Source organism: Pipistrellus kuhlii, unplaced genomic scaffold (genome assembly GCF_014108245.1).
Source record: "Pipistrellus kuhlii isolate mPipKuh1 unplaced genomic scaffold, mPipKuh1.p scaffold_m20_p_11, whole genome shotgun sequence".
Lineage (NCBI taxonomy): Eukaryota > Metazoa > Chordata > Mammalia > Chiroptera > Vespertilionidae > Pipistrellus > Pipistrellus kuhlii.
In genome coordinates this window covers 30435588-30452962 of record NW_023425416.1, presented here as the reverse complement: position 1 = coordinate 30452962, position 17375 = coordinate 30435588, and the positions used below count along the sequence as shown (strand labels likewise).

Sequence of the window (17375 nt, the reverse complement as noted above, 5' to 3'; positions counted from 1 at the left end):
TGAGGCCAGGGTCTCAGTAACTTGAATTCTCCCTGGCGATTCAAACATACACGCCAGCGTTGGGAATGACTGTCCCACATCACCATTCTCAAACGTTGAAGTGTGTAAGAATCACCTGCAGAACTTGTTAAAATGCAGATTCTAATTCAGGAGGTCTGGGGTGGGCTTGAGATTCTGTACTTCTAATAATCCCTCAGAGGAGGGTGCTGGTCCCTCGACCACACATGGAGTAGCCAGACCCTCCATGATTTGGCCCTTGCCTACTTGCTATCATAGTATACACTTGTTTGCTTAGCTGTTTTTGTCTCTCGTCTAGATTGTAAGCTCTGTGACAGCCAGGACTTTATCTTGCTTACACTGTATTCCAGAGTCCAGAACAACAGTGCTGCTGCACTGTGGAGCTCAATGCATATTTGAATAATGAATCAATTAGTAAATGAATGAATGAGACATAGTTGGGACTTAGACTCTAGGCTAGCAGGAGGATAAAGGGAATCAATCCATTACTTTGTGTCCATTCATTTCAACTGGGCAGCGGTCCAACAGTGTAAGTGGATGTAGTCATCATCAAAATGTTTAAGAGGCTATTTGCATAAACTTATATCTCATGGCACAATATTTTAGAACATATTAATTACTACTCATGACCCCATCTTTTGATGAATATGCTTCTTTAAAAAGAATGAAAAATTTTAAATTTTACAGTAGGTTTAAAGTGATGAAAACTAACTATTTTGCCTTCACATCTTTGAATCATTAAAAGCTGGCTGGCACCACAAATTGGGATTTAAAAAAAAAAAATAAGGGAAACATATATTGGGTGGTTATCTCATCTGTTTATATAAAATATTGAGATGTAGATGGGTTGAAATTCAAAGAGCTTAGTAATTCCCTTGCTCTAGAATCCAAAATTGTATCCAAGTGGCTGTTACTTTAATAAGTTATTCCATTTTCCCTGTGATGTACTTCTGAGTCCCCTTTAATCTTGCCTTGGCACGATTGGTCATAGTCATAAATCATTCAACGTCTTGGCATTGCCAGAGGTAGCAAAAGGCACCACTTGTCCCTGGTCTAGCTCCTCCATTTATCTAGCTGGAAAGCATGGTTTTCTTTCTTTGCTTGCTTTCCTTTAAATGCCCTTGTCAACACAGCGAAAGCTGTGTAAAATTTTCTATGTTCAGGACACGATGAATGAGATCTCCTAATTGTTGTTCCCAAAGGAAAGCCACAGAGACAAACACAATCAGGTGGACAAGAGGGTGTTATTCTGACTGGCTCTAAATCCACTGACATGAGCTTCATATTCCCTTATAACACACAAGGACCAGCCTCTCGGGTGAAATCACATGAGTGTTTTCTAATTGCAGGCTTGAAAGTTGCTCTTAGGGTATACACTTAGAAAAAAGGGGTGTGATTTCTGCTGACAGTGTTCTGAAGGCTTGTTAATTTATGGAGTGTGGGAGCGTTTTGCATAAATCAAACATATGCTTACCCAGCCAAGTATATGGCTATGATATCAAAGAAATACAGTCCATGGCACAATGAAAAAGAAGAAAGGACTTTGAAAGTCATGGCATATCTCATCATTGATATTTCTATCTCTTCTCTCTCCCTCTCAACTTTCTCTATGAAATTGATAAAAATATATTTTAAAAAGAAAAGAAAGCCCTGGCATATCCATTTGTGCCTTTCTTTGTTCCTTTCTTGTTTGGTTTAGCTAAAGGTCCAAGAGTCACATAACCATGGGGGTTCAATGTAGAGGAAATGTAGGATAGACTGACACTGTCAAGATCAATATTTACTCAGGTGTCTTGGTGGTTTGTTCCTGCATTAGCTCTCCCTCGCTGTCCTTCTGATTTATAAAAAATATATATTTTTATTGATTTCAGAGAGGAAGGGAATGGGAGAGGGAAAGAGAGAAAAACATCAATGATGAGAGAAAATCATTGATTAGCTGCCTCCTGCATACTCCACACTGGGGATCTAGCCCCGCCCACGCATGTGCGCTGACTGGGAATCGAACTGTGACCTTCTGGTTCATAGGTCGATGCTCAATCACAAAACCATGCCAGTCAAGCAGACCTCTTAATTTTTTCTCTCAGACTTACAAAAGCTGAGCATTTAATCTCACTGGGTTGTTTCCCAGCCTGATATTTGATGGTAGTGAGCATAGGCATGTGAGTATGCCCCCATGAGTATAGTAACAAACAGAATTCATTTTAAAGTTGAAAAGAACCTGCACCTTTTATCCCATTCAAAATCGAGGTGTCCTTGTCAGTGCCCCAGCCATGAATCTCTAACTCCAGTGCAATGTCCTCTGATAAAGATGCTTTCTAAGGACAATTTTAATAAGACATTTAAATTCTAAAATTCTTCTATCCTCACTTAACACTAAAGCAGTAGCAACTGCCAAGGACTGCAACAGAGTCTCAACATGAACAAAAGTCACCTTATTGGAGGTTAGATCTGGCCCCAGACTCCTGCATCAGGTTTGGAGATTCACATTTTTGAAACTCCAGTCTTAAAGGCTGCACAGATGGTAAGAGTTTGGGAATCCCACCCAAGACACAGACCTCAAGAGAGAAAACAGAGTGGCTGGGAGTTTCACTTCAGAGTCAGAATCATCCCTAAGCTTCTCTTCTCATTCACCGCTACCCTTGATCTCAGATCAAGGCAGCTTTTTGACTCCTTGATATCTGGGGGGTAGCAGGGAATTTTTCTCCTTTCCTTTAGAAACATGGCCCCTTATACAACCAGTATTTGAGAAGGTGATTTATTTTGGTAATAACTCACTGAAGCTTGAGCCCATTCACATAGTTGCAATCCCTACTTTGGTACTTTGCATGGTGCTTCACAGGAAATAGAATTAGGTTTTCTAATGTTCTAATGAAAACGCTCTTTCTGCATCCATCCATCCATCCATCCATCCATCCATCCATCCATCCATCCATCCAAGAAATATTTTATTTTGGCAAGCTTTAAAACAGAATAATCTCTCATTGTGTTGTGTGTGGTTAAGGTGACTACACCAGAAGTAATCTCCCAGAAATATTCTTCATCTCACAGAGCCCATTATGCCTGAAGGAAGCACATAAAATGGGCTCCTACACAAGACTTCCAGTTTATCCCTTATTGTCAAAAAACACTTAAAATCCCTCTACTTCCTCCTTCTGTGATATACATGAAAAGCCCCAATGGAAAACCAACAAAGTAAACACATGATTTTCTCTCTCCTGAGAGCCATTCCTAGGTAGGCAGTTGGATAAGTAAATGAAAAGATGGATGGAGTGATGGGTTCTACACAAAGTTCTGGAGACATGAAGGCAATAGGACATGCCCCTTTAAGGAGTGTGCAGGCTTTTATCTATTGGATGAGAGAGAAATAAGTGAACAGTTGCATACAGAATAGAATAATCTGTGGAACAATTGTGAGATCCAACACAAGTACAGTGTTCTGCTATTCTTCTAGGGACAGTGATGCTAAAAATAAGATTTTCAGGAAAGGGAGATTATTTTTCTTCCTAGATCAGGGGTGGGGAACATCTGGCCTGAGGGGCATATAAGGCCTGTGAAATCATTTGACCTGGCCCTGCCAAGGAAACCACAGATGGGACTCAAAATTCAATAAATCTTAGATTTTTTTTTCATAGCAACATAAATTTATACTGAGTGAATTATAATAAGCGAATGATGTTATAGATATTCACATGGCCCTTGGCAGCAAAAAGGTTCCACACCCCTAACCTAGATTTAAAAAATGGACCAAAGCTAAGGGAACAACTTGCACAAGTGTGGAGCTATAAGACACAAGAAGTATTTGATGACTTCATGTGGTCTGATGAGCATGAACATAGAATGATTGAAATAATCACAGATGACTACAGAGGCATGCAATACCAACAGTTTTAGGGATTTTTACATATTAATACAGTACTAACACTTTATTCTGAAAGTTACTCAGAATTTCAGACAAAGTGACAGCAGCAGCCTGACATTTTAAATCAAAAGGAGAAAGGAGTGGGGAATAAATTAGAAGCCAGGCCTTGGGAAGCCAGGAATTTGGCAGAAAGCAAGAAGGGCCAGAAGGCAGGTGATGGCAATGGGAATGGAAGAGAGATGGATACAGAGAGGGGGTACAGTCAGTATGAATTGTAGCAATAGCTGCTTGGTTTTGAGAGATGAGCTAGAGAGGAGGGAAGGGTCTGGGTGATTCTTAGGTTTCTGGCTTGGGTTTCAGGGTGAGTAAAAATGGCACCATTTCTTAATGGAAAAAAAAATGAAACTAAGCAGGACTTATGGTAAATATGATTAACTTTGTAATCAATTCCTGTTCGATGGTCCGTAGACATTTTAGTGTATGAGTCTGGTGTTGAGTTGAGTGGTTTGGACTGGAGATGTATATATAAAAGAGTCATTTTGTAGAAGTGGTGTATGAATCCATGGGGCTGTCCCTCAGGAAGAGGGGACAAAGTGAGAAAATAAGGTCAGAAGATGGGGCCCATGGAGATGTAAGAAGCAAACAAGAAGGGGTGTTTCCTGAGAAGTTTCCTGAGAAGAGATGAGAGAGGGACCAGGAAGATTGTGGTTAACTGGATGGTACAGAATTAATGGAAAGTTTCAAAGAATGCATCATCAAACTCAAATAAGGTAAGAATAAAAAGGTTAACTGGATTGGACATGAACGTCATGGGATGTAGTTCCATGCAGCAGTGCACCTGGAAGAAGGAAAAAGGTTGAGAGCTATGAAGAATGACAAAATTGAGACTCTTTTAAGACAAAGAAGGGAAAAGGAAAGATGGAGAGCTGTGGGAATATTACGTTATCTTTCTTAGTAACAAGTTCATTGTTCAACAATCTTCCCTATTAGGAAAATTGTTTTATGTCCAACTTACTACAGTTTAGTTTTTTTAAGATGAAAAGAATAATGTCATTTTTTTCTTCTGAACAAAATGAATTTGCCAAGTATCATGCTGATTGCACAGATTTTGTTTATTTTAAATTATAGTAACCATGGTAAAAAAAAAAATAATTGTGGAAGTGATTTCAATTCACTGGGATTGTTTAAAAGTACCTTTAAACAGTTTAACCAAGTGATATTACTGTTGCCATATGTTTTGAAAACCCAAAGGAAAAATCTGATCAACAGTGTCAATAACATACGAAGACGTTTGGGCTGTCTCAGAATTGGGATTTTTAAATGTTCACCTCTAAAGCTATTCCTATAAAACATTCTTTTAGAATGTTGGAGAGACTTCTATTATATCAAATAGATTTTCCATATAGATGTGTGGTATGTTTATCCATCAGTTTGTTTTGTTACATTCGTCAGTAAGAACTTAAAGCTTTCTTCATGTAGGTCTTTTTATACTTCTTGTTAAGTTTATTCTAAGAATTCTACAATATTTTTCCCATTGCTAAGTGGAAATTCATTTGCTTTTCTAACTTACTGCTAGGAAAGAAAACTATTTCAGAATATTATACTACATTTACATGTCTTATTACTGCAAATTATTTTCAGTCAAGTTTCTTGATCTTTCTATTGTACAAATGTTTGCCAGTAAAGATGTTTACCTTACAGCACACCCTCATTGCTTCTTGGCCTTTTGATCAAGGGTAGAGATCTGTTCTTATCCCATTACAGCACACATTTAACATGCTTTCTACCAAAGCAAGGAACCAGGAAGACTATAGTTCAAGGCAAATGTCATTGTGAATGCCCACTTGAAATGGTTGACATTGTAGCAACATCTGCTTAACATCTACAATCTTTTTGGAAGGAAGCTCAGTCATTTAGGCAACATCTGGCACGAATTACTTTATTAATTTCCCTTTATTTACCAGTCTTTTCTTGACAGCTATGATACTTTTTTTTTTTTCCAAAGTAGGAATCAATAAAGCCACAAGTCTTTTTGCATCTGTGGTTCATTTTCCTCCTAGCAGAGACACACACGGTTTAAAGGAAAGTTGCTTTATGTTCTGCTATATTTGCAATTCTTGGTTTTGTTTCAGGGGCCTCCAGGACCAGGAGGAGTGGCAGGGAGTCGAGGCCATTCGGGAAGCCACGGAAACAAAGTAGGTCACATGCTTTATACCCACCAAAGTTAAGGTTTTCTCCTCAAGGGAAATGTGTCTGGTTGCATTAGCCAGAGCCTTTTCAACAGAAAGGAGAACAGATCCCATTGCCCCTATTCCCTGGCTTGATTCTTAGAGAGCCAGGAACATCTAAGGATGTGGACCAGAATGATGTCAGGGATTCCAGCCCAGCATAATCTCAACAGGGGCTCCTCCCAATCTGAGCTGAGGGACCTCAGAGAATGGGGCCTCTTCTGGGGGTATGCTTTCCTTTCTCTCTTCTTTCCTCCCTTTCTCCCTCCCTCCCTCCTTCCCTTTTTATTCCTTCCTTCTTCTCTTCTCCGTTCATACACACTTTTATTTCTTCCATTATTTTTTCCTCCATTCAAACCAACCTTTGCTGAACACCTTTTAAGACAAAGGCACTGGCCAGGACCGGTTTGGCTCAGTGGATAGAGCATCGGCTTGGGGACTGAAAGGTCCCGGGTTTGATTCGGTCAGGGGCATGTACCTTGGTTGCGGGCACATCCCCGGTGGAGGGTGTGCAAGAGGCAACTGATCGATGATTCTCTCTCATCGATGTTTCTAACTCTCTATCCCTCTCTCTTCCTCTCTGTGAAAAATCAATAAAATATATTTAAAATAAAAACACAAAAAAACAAAAAAACAAAGGCACTGACTGGACTCTAGCATGCAGCGGGACTAGAAAATCAGCACCAGGAGAGCAGAGATCTTGTCTGTTTTGCTCACTGATGCATTCCTAGTGCTTAGAATAGTAACTGGTACATAATAAGTGCTTAGTAAATACTGGATTCCTGGGAGAGTTTGTGTACTGTACAATGATAAATATGATATGGAATCAACCCCACAGAATTTAGAATATTTTCAGGACAATAATCTCTGTCATCAAGTAGTCAGGAATGTGGGACTAAAATAGTGTTCATGGAAGTATTTTTGAACTGGGAAAAGAGGCATCATAGTGGCTATAGACTTTGAATGGACCTTAGAAAATAAGAAGGACTTTGGCAAACAGAGCTGGGCACTAGGAAATTTCAGGTAAAAGAAATAGGGCAAACCTTAGCCAGTTTGGTTCAGTGGATGGAGCATTGATCTACAGACCAAAGGGTCCTGGATTTGATTCTGGTCAAAGGCAGAAATATTTTGTAGGCCTCTTCCTGGCCTGGGCCCTGGTTGGGGCTTGTACAGGAAGCAACCAGTTTAACGTGTTTCTGTCTTTCCCTCTCTCTTTTACCCTCTCTAAAAATCAGTGGAAAAAACCCTCAAGTGAGGATGAAGAAAAAAATAACAAAAAATAAAAAAGAATACCATTATCATTAAAAAAGGAAATAGAGTGAAGGAAAGCACAGTTGGAAAATCCTGGGAGTGGGTAGTTGGGGAATGAACAATGATCCTGTCTGGTGAGCACATAAAGAATAAGAATGTCCATGGTTTCTGACTTTATTGTATAGTGGGTACAGTGCTATTTACAATTTTTGAATGGAGTGTATGAACACAGCCAGACTTGGAAGATTTGAATAGGCAACACAGTGTAGAAATATTTTGAAGGCTGGGAGATTGGAAGCTAGGAGATGAGTTGGTATGTTCACAGTTTTCAAGACAAGCAATAATCGTGTGATTTAGCAGGGTGAGAACAGGAGCTGCTCATGGTGATTTTATGGGACTCTTTTAGTCAGAAACTGAATCAGAGGGAAAAGGACTAGATGATTCATGGGCTTCCAACATGTGTGGTAACACATCATAAAAGGAAAGGGATTAGGGCTAATGGGAGATGATTTCAGAGTCATTTGGACTCTTGGAAATATCTATTTGTAAGAAGGGGAAGAAAAGACAGACAATGACTTACTAGAAAGGATGGGAAAGATACAGAAAAGCACACGATGCTGTGGAGCTGTTTAAGAGCGAGAGGTCAAGGGTATCAGCAGGTGCACACTTTGAGAGCCACTGTCCAGAAGGAAGGGCCTCGGGGCAGGTGATCTGTTTTCCTTTCATGTAATGGTCAAAAGGAGCATATAGGAACTCTAGGTACTGTCTTCATGTTTCAGTAAATCTAAAATCTAAAATCTAAAATCTAGAACTTTGAAAGTGTTTTAGTTGTTGTTTTCCAGAAAAGGAATTAACCTTCTTTTATAAACCTTTGCCAACTTTCCCAAGTAGCTGGAATTTCCTCGATATAATACTGGGATTCAGAAGTTAGAAACAATTGCGAGGGACACTGCTATTTAGGCTGTATTGATTGAGACATCAAACCTTCAAACTAGATTCATAAGTCTGTCGTCTTTGCAGCAGCCAGTTGATTTGCATGGATCATCATGGATCACAGTTTTGTTACTTTCCTTAAATTGTACAGTTTCCTCCCTGACTAATGGTATGACACTTCCAAGGGTGCATTCCATGGCACTGAGCAGCTAACATGGCAATTTGCACTAAACAATACATCAGACTTGTTAAGGCTTCATTGATCAATAGAGGAGACCTCCATAGCCAGTTCCTCTGGTATTGGTTGCACAATTCCCAGTCCTGGCCACACACCCCTGTGGATGTGTGATACCCATGGGTACAGTTAAAAAGTGTCCTGGTGCCATCGTTTTAAGTTTCGTTTACAAAGACAACCTAACAAGGATCCATGTCATTGTTCTGTTTCACAGGGGGAACCTGGAGACCCGGGAGAAAAAGGAGCTATCGGCCTTCCTGGTCCTCGGGGCTTGCCGGTTTGTAGCTTAGCATCACTTTTTATCTTTTAGGTAAAACGATTGCCCTTGCAATGTCCAATGGATATCAGGTGTGGTTCTCTGGAGAGAGTGCGAGAGCTACCACCCCAGTCTAGCCTTACTGCTTTCTAGAAATTGAGATGTTATCCTCATCTTGGATTTGCTCCTTGGCCAGCTTTTCCAAGGTGGCAGCTTCCCAGGTACCAACCAGCCTGGCCAGTGTGCTCTTGAAGCTAGATCATAAGATGGACAGAACTTGTCGTCAGCATCCCCATAGCCCTTCCTCTATGCTTTCCTCCCATCAGAACCCAGTGATCAGAAACCCAGCCCATGCCTGGGGGACTTCTCACGAAGGCCTTCCATAAGGGTCCAGCAGTGGCCAGTGCCCGGCATTTGGGTCTTATTTTTATTTGGCAAAGTGAAGATGGATTGGTGTTACGGTATTAAAATACAAGTGTTCCCTGGAAGGGAGAACACCACTACTTCCTTTTTTTGAGATTACTACATGCCTGAATTGTTTAATCCTCATAATAATACCAGGACTAGGTACAATTATTATTTCTACTTTCTAGTTGAGACTAAGGGACAGTGCTGTATATGTTATTGAGAGACGTCTTTAGTGCCACTTATCACCAAATGTCAGCGGCCTTCCCCAGAGAATCCTGCTTCCCAATTTCTCCTCATCACACCCCAGCACTGCCTGTCCTAGTTCTTTTGTGAACAAGCCTGCCTGTGCCTGGCTGTATCCTGGGATGGGTGTGATTAATCTCTTTGTTTACAGGGTGATGATGGCAACCCAGGTTATGGCAGCATTGGAAGAAAAGGAGCCAAGGTAAGGCTTGTGGACAGCAAGCTGGGTGTTTTCTGTGTATCTTTTGTTGTGTGGTTTGCATTTGTGTTGCCACACGTGAGAGAGAAAAGAAAGCAGAGAGCAAGGCAGCTTGGGACTTTTAGAGAGACATTTTGATAATTCATTTGCTGATATCCGATGGGGAATGGAGCAGAAATAAAAAAACAATTCATAACAACCTGGTGGTTTAAGGTGCAGGCAACAATTGAAACTTGGAAGTCGGTGTTCTGGTCCTTGCCTGACTGGTTCTGGCCTGAACAATGTGTTGAATGGGAGCAGCTCTGGCTCAAGTGCACGCAGGGAGGATTCCAAAGTGTGTCCTCCTCCTCTTAGGTTTACGCTAGCCATTAGTGAGAGGTTCCACGGGGCCTTTATAAGAGCATTGGGCCAAGTAGTAACTAAAAACATTTCAACTACATCAGAATGATAGCCCTATTTGTCACTGAATATTTAAATGTCTGGAAGTAAGCTAGATAAGTTTCTTGAAACCAGTAATTTATTATATATTTATAGTAACTACTTAGAAATCTTCATAACTTTAATAAAAAACAATAGAGTGAAAAATATCCTTTATGCCTAGCTGATGTGGCTCAGTGGTTGAGCATCAACCCATGAACCAAGAGGCCACCTGTGCAATTCCCAGTCGGGGTACATGCCCAGGTTGCAGGCTTGCTTCCAAGTTAGAGGAGGGCAGGAGGTAGCCAATCAATGATTCTCTCTCATTGATATTTCTCTATCCCTCTCCCTTCTTCTCTCTCTAAAATCAACAAAAACATATATCTTTTTTAGAGAGACTTGTATGCATGCATATAAGCATAACCAATGGATGCAGACAACAAAGGGTGAGAGTGAGGGCAGGATTGGGGGTGAAGGGGAAATGAGGGAATAACCACACTTTTGTAATACCTTAATCGATCAATAAAAAATACAGAATATCCTTTATATAAAATGTTTGGGACCTATGACAAAGAATTACTGAAATGTGAATGAGAAACTTCAATGAATAAAGGCTAAAACATCATAAAGGATCAGTATAATTCCAAATGAAATCCCAGTGAAAATGATGCGACCTTAGTATCTCATCAAAAGGAAAATATTAAATAGCCTACAGCATTGGAACATTTGCTACTCTTTATAATGAATGTATATAGTTTATTATATAAAGGCATCATTATGTGACATATCAAGTAAAAAAAAAAAAATCAGAGTACAGTCAGGAAAAAAAGCCAAACACCATTTATGCCAATGGTGCTCAAATGCATTTTAAATAGCTAAAAGAAAATATAGCCTAGTGTTTATAATGAGGAATGAGATGCTGCATGATGATAAGTGGGTGACTTTTCTTGTTTCTATTCTTTTGTATTTTATATATGTTTGAGGAGATACTACATATATTTAATAATGAGAAAACAAACTTTAAATAAAAAAATTTTTTCAGCAAATGGGGATTATCATATGTCTTCAACTATAGTCAGTGACCAAGGTAAGCAAGCAGAGAAGCAAAAAATGAAAGAGCGAGTTTAGGCTCCAGGCTTTCCCAGTTTCTCCACTGAAATTGGTTTTCAGAGGACTGTCTCAGACACCTGGCCCAATAACCAGCTATCCTGTGACAGGCTACGGGAGGAGAGCTGATGTGTAATTCCTCCACAGGATACATTTACCACTTATTTCATGTTGCTACAATATTGTAATGAAACCAGTAAATACTGGTCCCAACATAGAAGTTGAAGTCAGTTTCTCAAATAGTGCTGTACAGTTTGTTTTCAACCTTCCCTTGGTTCAGGGGCACAAAAGCAAAACAAAACAGCGCGTAAAATTAAACTCAGTCTAAGCTACCGTGGTGATATATGCATATGCTAATGTCCATACTGTCCATTCTAGGGACAAGAAGGATTCCCTGGAGAAGGTGGACCTAAGGTACTGTGTGCCTCGTACTAACTAGGGATGGATCAGAAACACTTCCGGGTTGTGAGATACGCCAGGGACCATAGGAGGACCGTTCATTAGAAATGAATTTAAAAATCTCCACAGGGGAAAGGAGGAAAGACAGCAGGTTTTTTTTAATTTAAAAAAATTATTTTTAGTTTTTTAATTCATAGGCAAAGGAAGAAGTTACCCTTATTTATTTGCCTCTGCACCTGTGCTTCTCCTGTCATATCTAGTTTCTTCTTTGTTCAAAGGAAAGAAAGTAAAATGTAAGGAAAACCAAGATTATCTGATATCACCTGCCCCAGTTTTCCCAATGTGTTTATGAATCACCTTCAGATAATCAGTTAGCGATGCTGTCCTCTACCTTAAGGCTTTTGCTTTTGCCAGAAACGTTGACTGAGCTCAGTAAAGGCCAGGTCCCATCATAGGATCAGGGGACAAGGTCAAGGGCACAGTTCATGCCTCCAAAGAGACTGTGTTCTGATGGGATAGACAGAAGTAAAACAATGAGCACCCGTGTGCTGGGCAGACAGCCATGAAAATGGGGAAGACTCCTCAAAGAAGACGGTTAAAGATAAAAATCTATATGAAAATGCCTTCATGTTGGAATTAGTTTTTATAACACATTGAGAGCTCTCTCTGACTTTACTATTTTATTTTTCTGAACGTATTTAGGGTGAGATCGGGGACCCTGGTGGTCCAGGAGAACCTGGACCCCAGGGAGCTAGAGGCCAGAGGGTAAGTTTCTTCGATGCTTACAACCGCGGCTGCTTTGGGAAGTCCTCTTCAATGATTTCCCCATCATTTGAGTTGTTCCCAAAGACTTGTAAAGTGTGTGTATTTGGTCAAGGCAAGCCTGGGGGAGGGAATACTGCTCATCCTTCAATGCCAGCAAGAAGGTGGATGGCGGTTTGCTTTTCGTGAGCCAGGTCACCCCTTCTGGCTGCCAAGGTGCCCTCCTGAACCCTGGACATGAGGTTGGTGGTGGTGGCTTTTAAAGTGGTCCAGTGTTCTAAAATATGTTTTGCGCTGCCAAAATATGGCCAGTTGGGTCACGTCTCCCTGGCAGATTTAGTACAACCCCATGCCTGCTGGCACGTTGTCTTCACTAGAAAGGTTTTGTTGAGCTGCTCTAATGAGATGTGTGCCCTGAAAGACCCTCTCTTTATTGCGCTCAAGAGGGTATCTCTCGAGCTTGGAGAGAAAGTCTCCGTTGATTATGTAACTGAATGTGTCTTTATTATTCCATGGAGGGAGCTAGATATTGCCTAATGCTCTGAATCATTCAGAATGAACACGAGTCTGCAGTAATTCTCGTCAGCATCCTTGGGCTCCTGTGGCTCAAGAATGGATTTCTGCATTTGCTGACTCTTGCCGCGTCCTAGGCTTGGTAGGAGATGGCTGCTTTAGGGAAGAGACAAGCTCATGACAATTGTCTCCAGATACGTTCTTTGTCTCTCTTGTTTAGAACATTACTGATGAGGGCCGAAACCAGTTTGGCTCAGTGGTAGAGCGTCGGTCTGTGGACTGAAAGGTCCCAGGTTTGATTCTGGTCAAGGGCATGTACCTTGGTTGCGGGCACATCCCCAGTAGGGGGTGTGCAAGAGGCAGCTGGTCGATGTTTCTCTCTCATCGACGTTTCTAGCTCTCTATCTCTCTCCCTTCCTCTCTGTAAAAAATCAATAAAATATATTTTAAAAAAAAAAAAGAACATTACTGATGAGGTAAACTGCTCTTGAAAAACACAAAACACTAAATCTGATAGACTTTGAGACTAGAGGTGGTTTTCCAGTTTTGTCATCAGAGTTCATTTGCTTCTGGCTAGTTTTTTGGTTTTTTGGTTTCATGGCTGTCTTTTTGTTGTTTTTTTTTTTACAAAGTATAGTAAGAACTTTAGGGATTGTTTATGTGGGGTTTTGAGTCAAAATAAAGAATCTGCTCTTGCCCTAACCAATTTGGCTCAGTGGATGAAGCATTGGCCTGTGGACTCAAGGGTCCCAGGTTCGATTCCGGTCAAGGGCATGTACCTATTAGGCATGTGCAGGAGGCAGCTGATAGATGTTTCTCTCCCATCGATGTTTCTAACTCTTTAACCTTCTCCCTTACTCTCTGTAAAAAAATCAATAAAATATATTAAAAAGAGTCTGCTCTTTTTCTCTATCCTGCTTCTCCCCCAAGAACTGCTTCCCAGCTCTAAATCTTTTCCTCATATATATTTTTGGATGACTATCCTTTAACATTATGCTCTTTATAAAAAATGAAGACAGCAATAATTAGAAATATAATTGGGAAAGACTTTCAAATTAATCTAGTTGCCATCTGCATTGGAGTATCTCTGGAACCTCTTTCCCTTGGCTTGTTAATGAAATCGTTTACCCTTGAACAGTGGAAACCTGCTAACTAGTTCAGCTGCTTGTTGGACTCCCTCACCCCACCCCTCCTACCCCCCAATGGCACATTAATCATTTTTAAAAATAAACAAACTAGTGGGTAATACATAAACTTTTTCTCTTGGCCTTTGGTTCCTTGAATTTCTTCTTTTTCCCCACATTGGGCAATTTATCACTGTTTGTAACTTGCTTATTTCACCTGTCACGCTGCTTTTCATCTCTGTGAGTATTGTTGAAGTGGAAGTTGAAACACTGAAAACTTCCAGGTTTTCCCTCACAGAGTTGATGTTTCTATTGGAGGATTTTGGCAAAGCGTTGCCTTAAACGTTGAGTGCCTCCTTAGTTCTCTTGGGATGCTTACATCCCCAGTTTAAGTTTTCTAAAATCTTCTATGTACTTATATTTTTTTATTAACTTTGCACATGTACATACTTGAAGGCAGGTTTTTTCAAACTCAGTAGTGACATTTGGGCTGGATAACTCCTTGTTGTGAGGGGATGTCCTGAGTACTCCAGCGTATTTGGCAGCTTCTTGTCCTCTATCCACTCGATGCCAACAGCCACCACGACTGTCTCCCACCCCCTTATGACAGCCAACGATGTCTCCAGACATGTCCAATGGCCCCTGTGGGAGGTCTTCAAAATTCTCTCTAGGTGAGAACCATTGGTTGAAAGAATCGAGTAATTTCACAAGATCCTGTTTAAAAAAAAAAAAAGGCAATCCCTTGACCCCCATCTCTTCTCTCCTATTTTTCTGGTGGTCTCTTTGCTCTACTTTCTGGGAGATTTCTTTGACTTTATCTCACAATGTTCTTCTTATATTTTAATTTCAAGAGTTCATTTTATCTCTCTGAATATTCCTTTTTTTATACTCTTCTGTTCTTGTTTCATGGCTGAAATGACTCCTCTTACCTCTCTTGAAGATATAAATTAGTATTTTTTAAGTTTCTTTTGTTCCAATCATGTGTTTCCTAGAGGGTTTTCTTTCCCCGTTTTTCTCTGGATTTATCATATGTCTGGAGAATGGGATTTCTCTTCCTCTTGAGGACAAAAAGGCAGATTGGCCACAAGTGTTCCTGGGAAGTGAGTTGTCTCAGTCCTTAGCAAAACTCTGGTACCAGCATCTTAGGTCTTTCTTCTTTGTCTATTGAGATTCTCCTGAGAAGATTCTTGCAATTGCCTACCTGAGGGCGGAGGTCTGGCTGCCACTTTCCCAGAACCACGTGGAAAAGAAGAGCTGAGGGGCCTCATCTATTCCACGTACCTTCCTTTGATCTCTCTGTTCTCAGGATGGTGCCATTGGCCAACTCTTCCTGGAGGTTCCTGGCGTAGACAACTCAGTTTTACTGTGAGGGGCGGGAGAAGGAACATTCACCCAGAGAAATAGAGACTGATGGGTTCCTAAGATGATTTTCAACCAACCCTTGATTTAGCCTCTCCCTTTTGCCTCTATGTCTAGAGGTACCCGGTGCTGACAATTTCTGAGCATTCTGGGAATGTTATAAAACACACAAATTCTTGGCTTTTCCTGCTGTTGGCTTAGGATTCAGCTTTTTCGGATCTGCAAAATCATTTAACACTTAAACATCTGCTTTCCAGCCTCCAAAATTTTATGGCTATTATCTCCTTTCTCATTCTCTACATGCTTGTCGGTTTTTTGAGGGGGTGGTTTTGACTTTTAAAAAACCCACTTACTATTATTGTAGTAAGGCATTGGGAGGGTTCAAAATTAAATGCATATGCCCAGTCTACTATTTTCCCCTGAGAGGTTCATCTATAGCTTCTAAAACAAACGAACGAACAAATATAAGATCAGTAAGTTTTGTTGTTGTTTTCCACATAACCCAGCAAACTGTGAATATCATTGGAATACCCAAAGGGCATCCATAACTATTTGCTATTCCATGGGCCATTGCTTTTACAAATTAAGTTGATTTTTAGACAACTTTGTTTTTTTATTCCTATAAATGTTACACATTCTGTGGCATTTTGGATGAACAAAGGAATATTGTTCAAATTTTTAAACTAAATTCTAGCTTACCTTATGATAAATTATACTGTTGTGTGAACATGGGAAAATTCCTGGCATATAGTGTCAACAACTGTTGTTTTTATGACCATTGCTGTTCCCCATTTTGCTACAGATATTTTCAGCCAACTGTGAAATGTTTTCTTATTGTTGTTTCAAGGGTTTTTGTATTAAATTTTTTGTTTTTCTGGGGGTTTTGTTCATTTGTTTTCCACTTTAGTCACTAAATAAACTTAGATACAAATTCATTTAGATAAAAATTTCTCTCTTAGCCCAACAATTCCAGTTCTAGGAATCTTCCCAAGGAAATCATCAGAATTGCACTTATAACTTTATGGGAGCATTGCTTATTACAACAGCAGCAAACTTAAGTGCCAGTGGTAAGGGATTGGTTAAGTAAATCATAGTATATCTAGATGATGGAATACTATGCAGCCAGGAAAAATAATTTTGCAAAAGAATATTTAGTAACACAAATGTGTCCAGAGATATACATTTAGTTTAAAAGGCAATAGGGAAAAAAGTATTAAATTGGAGCAAAGAATATATAGATTAATACCAAGAAAATAAATAAAAACTAGAAGAAAAAACACAAAAATGTTAGCAAGCATTATTTGGGGGAGAAGATATTACTGAGGACTTTTTTCCTTTCCATGTGCTTTGTGTACATCTCTTTCTAAAATGAAAGTGAATTGCCTTTGAAACTTAAAATGCCCAAACACACACACATGTGTAAATACAATTTTAAAGTAAATAAATTCTACTTTGAGGTATCCGCTGGACTTCCAGGAGAGCCAGGATCCCCTGGGGAGCTGGGACCTCCTGGACGCAAGGTAAGTTGAAAAGCCATAAAGTAGACCAGATCCTTTTCTAAATGAAAAGTCAGTGCATGGAGTCTTCTTTGTCCAGATGTACATACTTTCTGTCTCTGACAACTGTTTTCCACCTTGATATGCTCAGAAAGAGGAAGCAAAAAGATGCCAGTTAAATATCAGTTGCCATTTCTTGGGAGGTGGAGAGAGCTGAGGGCGTAAATGAACAGCGTAAAGACTAAAATGAGATTTCTCAACTATCAGCACATTTTATTTATCTGTCCAATCCTTGTCCTCTTCTTACATTCAATAAATGACCAGCAAATGAAGGAAGGTAAGAGGAAACTAATAAGTAATGAATAAAATGGTCCAAGTCTCGTTGACATGAAATTTGCTTTCTTCAGGAGTTTGGGTGGGCTCCATTACATTTTTCTTTGAGTGTCTCTCTTAGCCAAATTCTTCCCGTTTCAAAGATGGGATTAGCACATGAAATTCGAGCCACTTTGTTCTTTCAGTCCTCTCTCAGGTAGATTTACGTATATAGGTAAGTATATTCATTTATGAA

At 40.0% G+C, this 17375-nt stretch overlaps 1 protein-coding gene across 1 annotated transcript in view; it reads left to right on the top strand.

Annotated features, from left to right (window-relative positions):
* The window catches only part of COL6A6 (collagen type VI alpha 6 chain), a 94894-nt gene that overhangs the window by 51957 nt on the left and 25562 nt on the right, over positions 1-17375 (top strand). Inside the window, exons 24-29 of the mRNA XM_036431509.2 lie at positions 6010-6072; positions 8739-8801; positions 9583-9633; positions 11533-11568; positions 12256-12318; positions 16769-16831. Of these exons, the coding sequence (XP_036287402.1) occupies positions 6010-6072; positions 8739-8801; positions 9583-9633; positions 11533-11568; positions 12256-12318; positions 16769-16831 (339 nt within the window). The remainder of the gene's footprint in view (positions 1-6009; positions 6073-8738; positions 8802-9582; positions 9634-11532; positions 11569-12255; positions 12319-16768; positions 16832-17375) is intronic.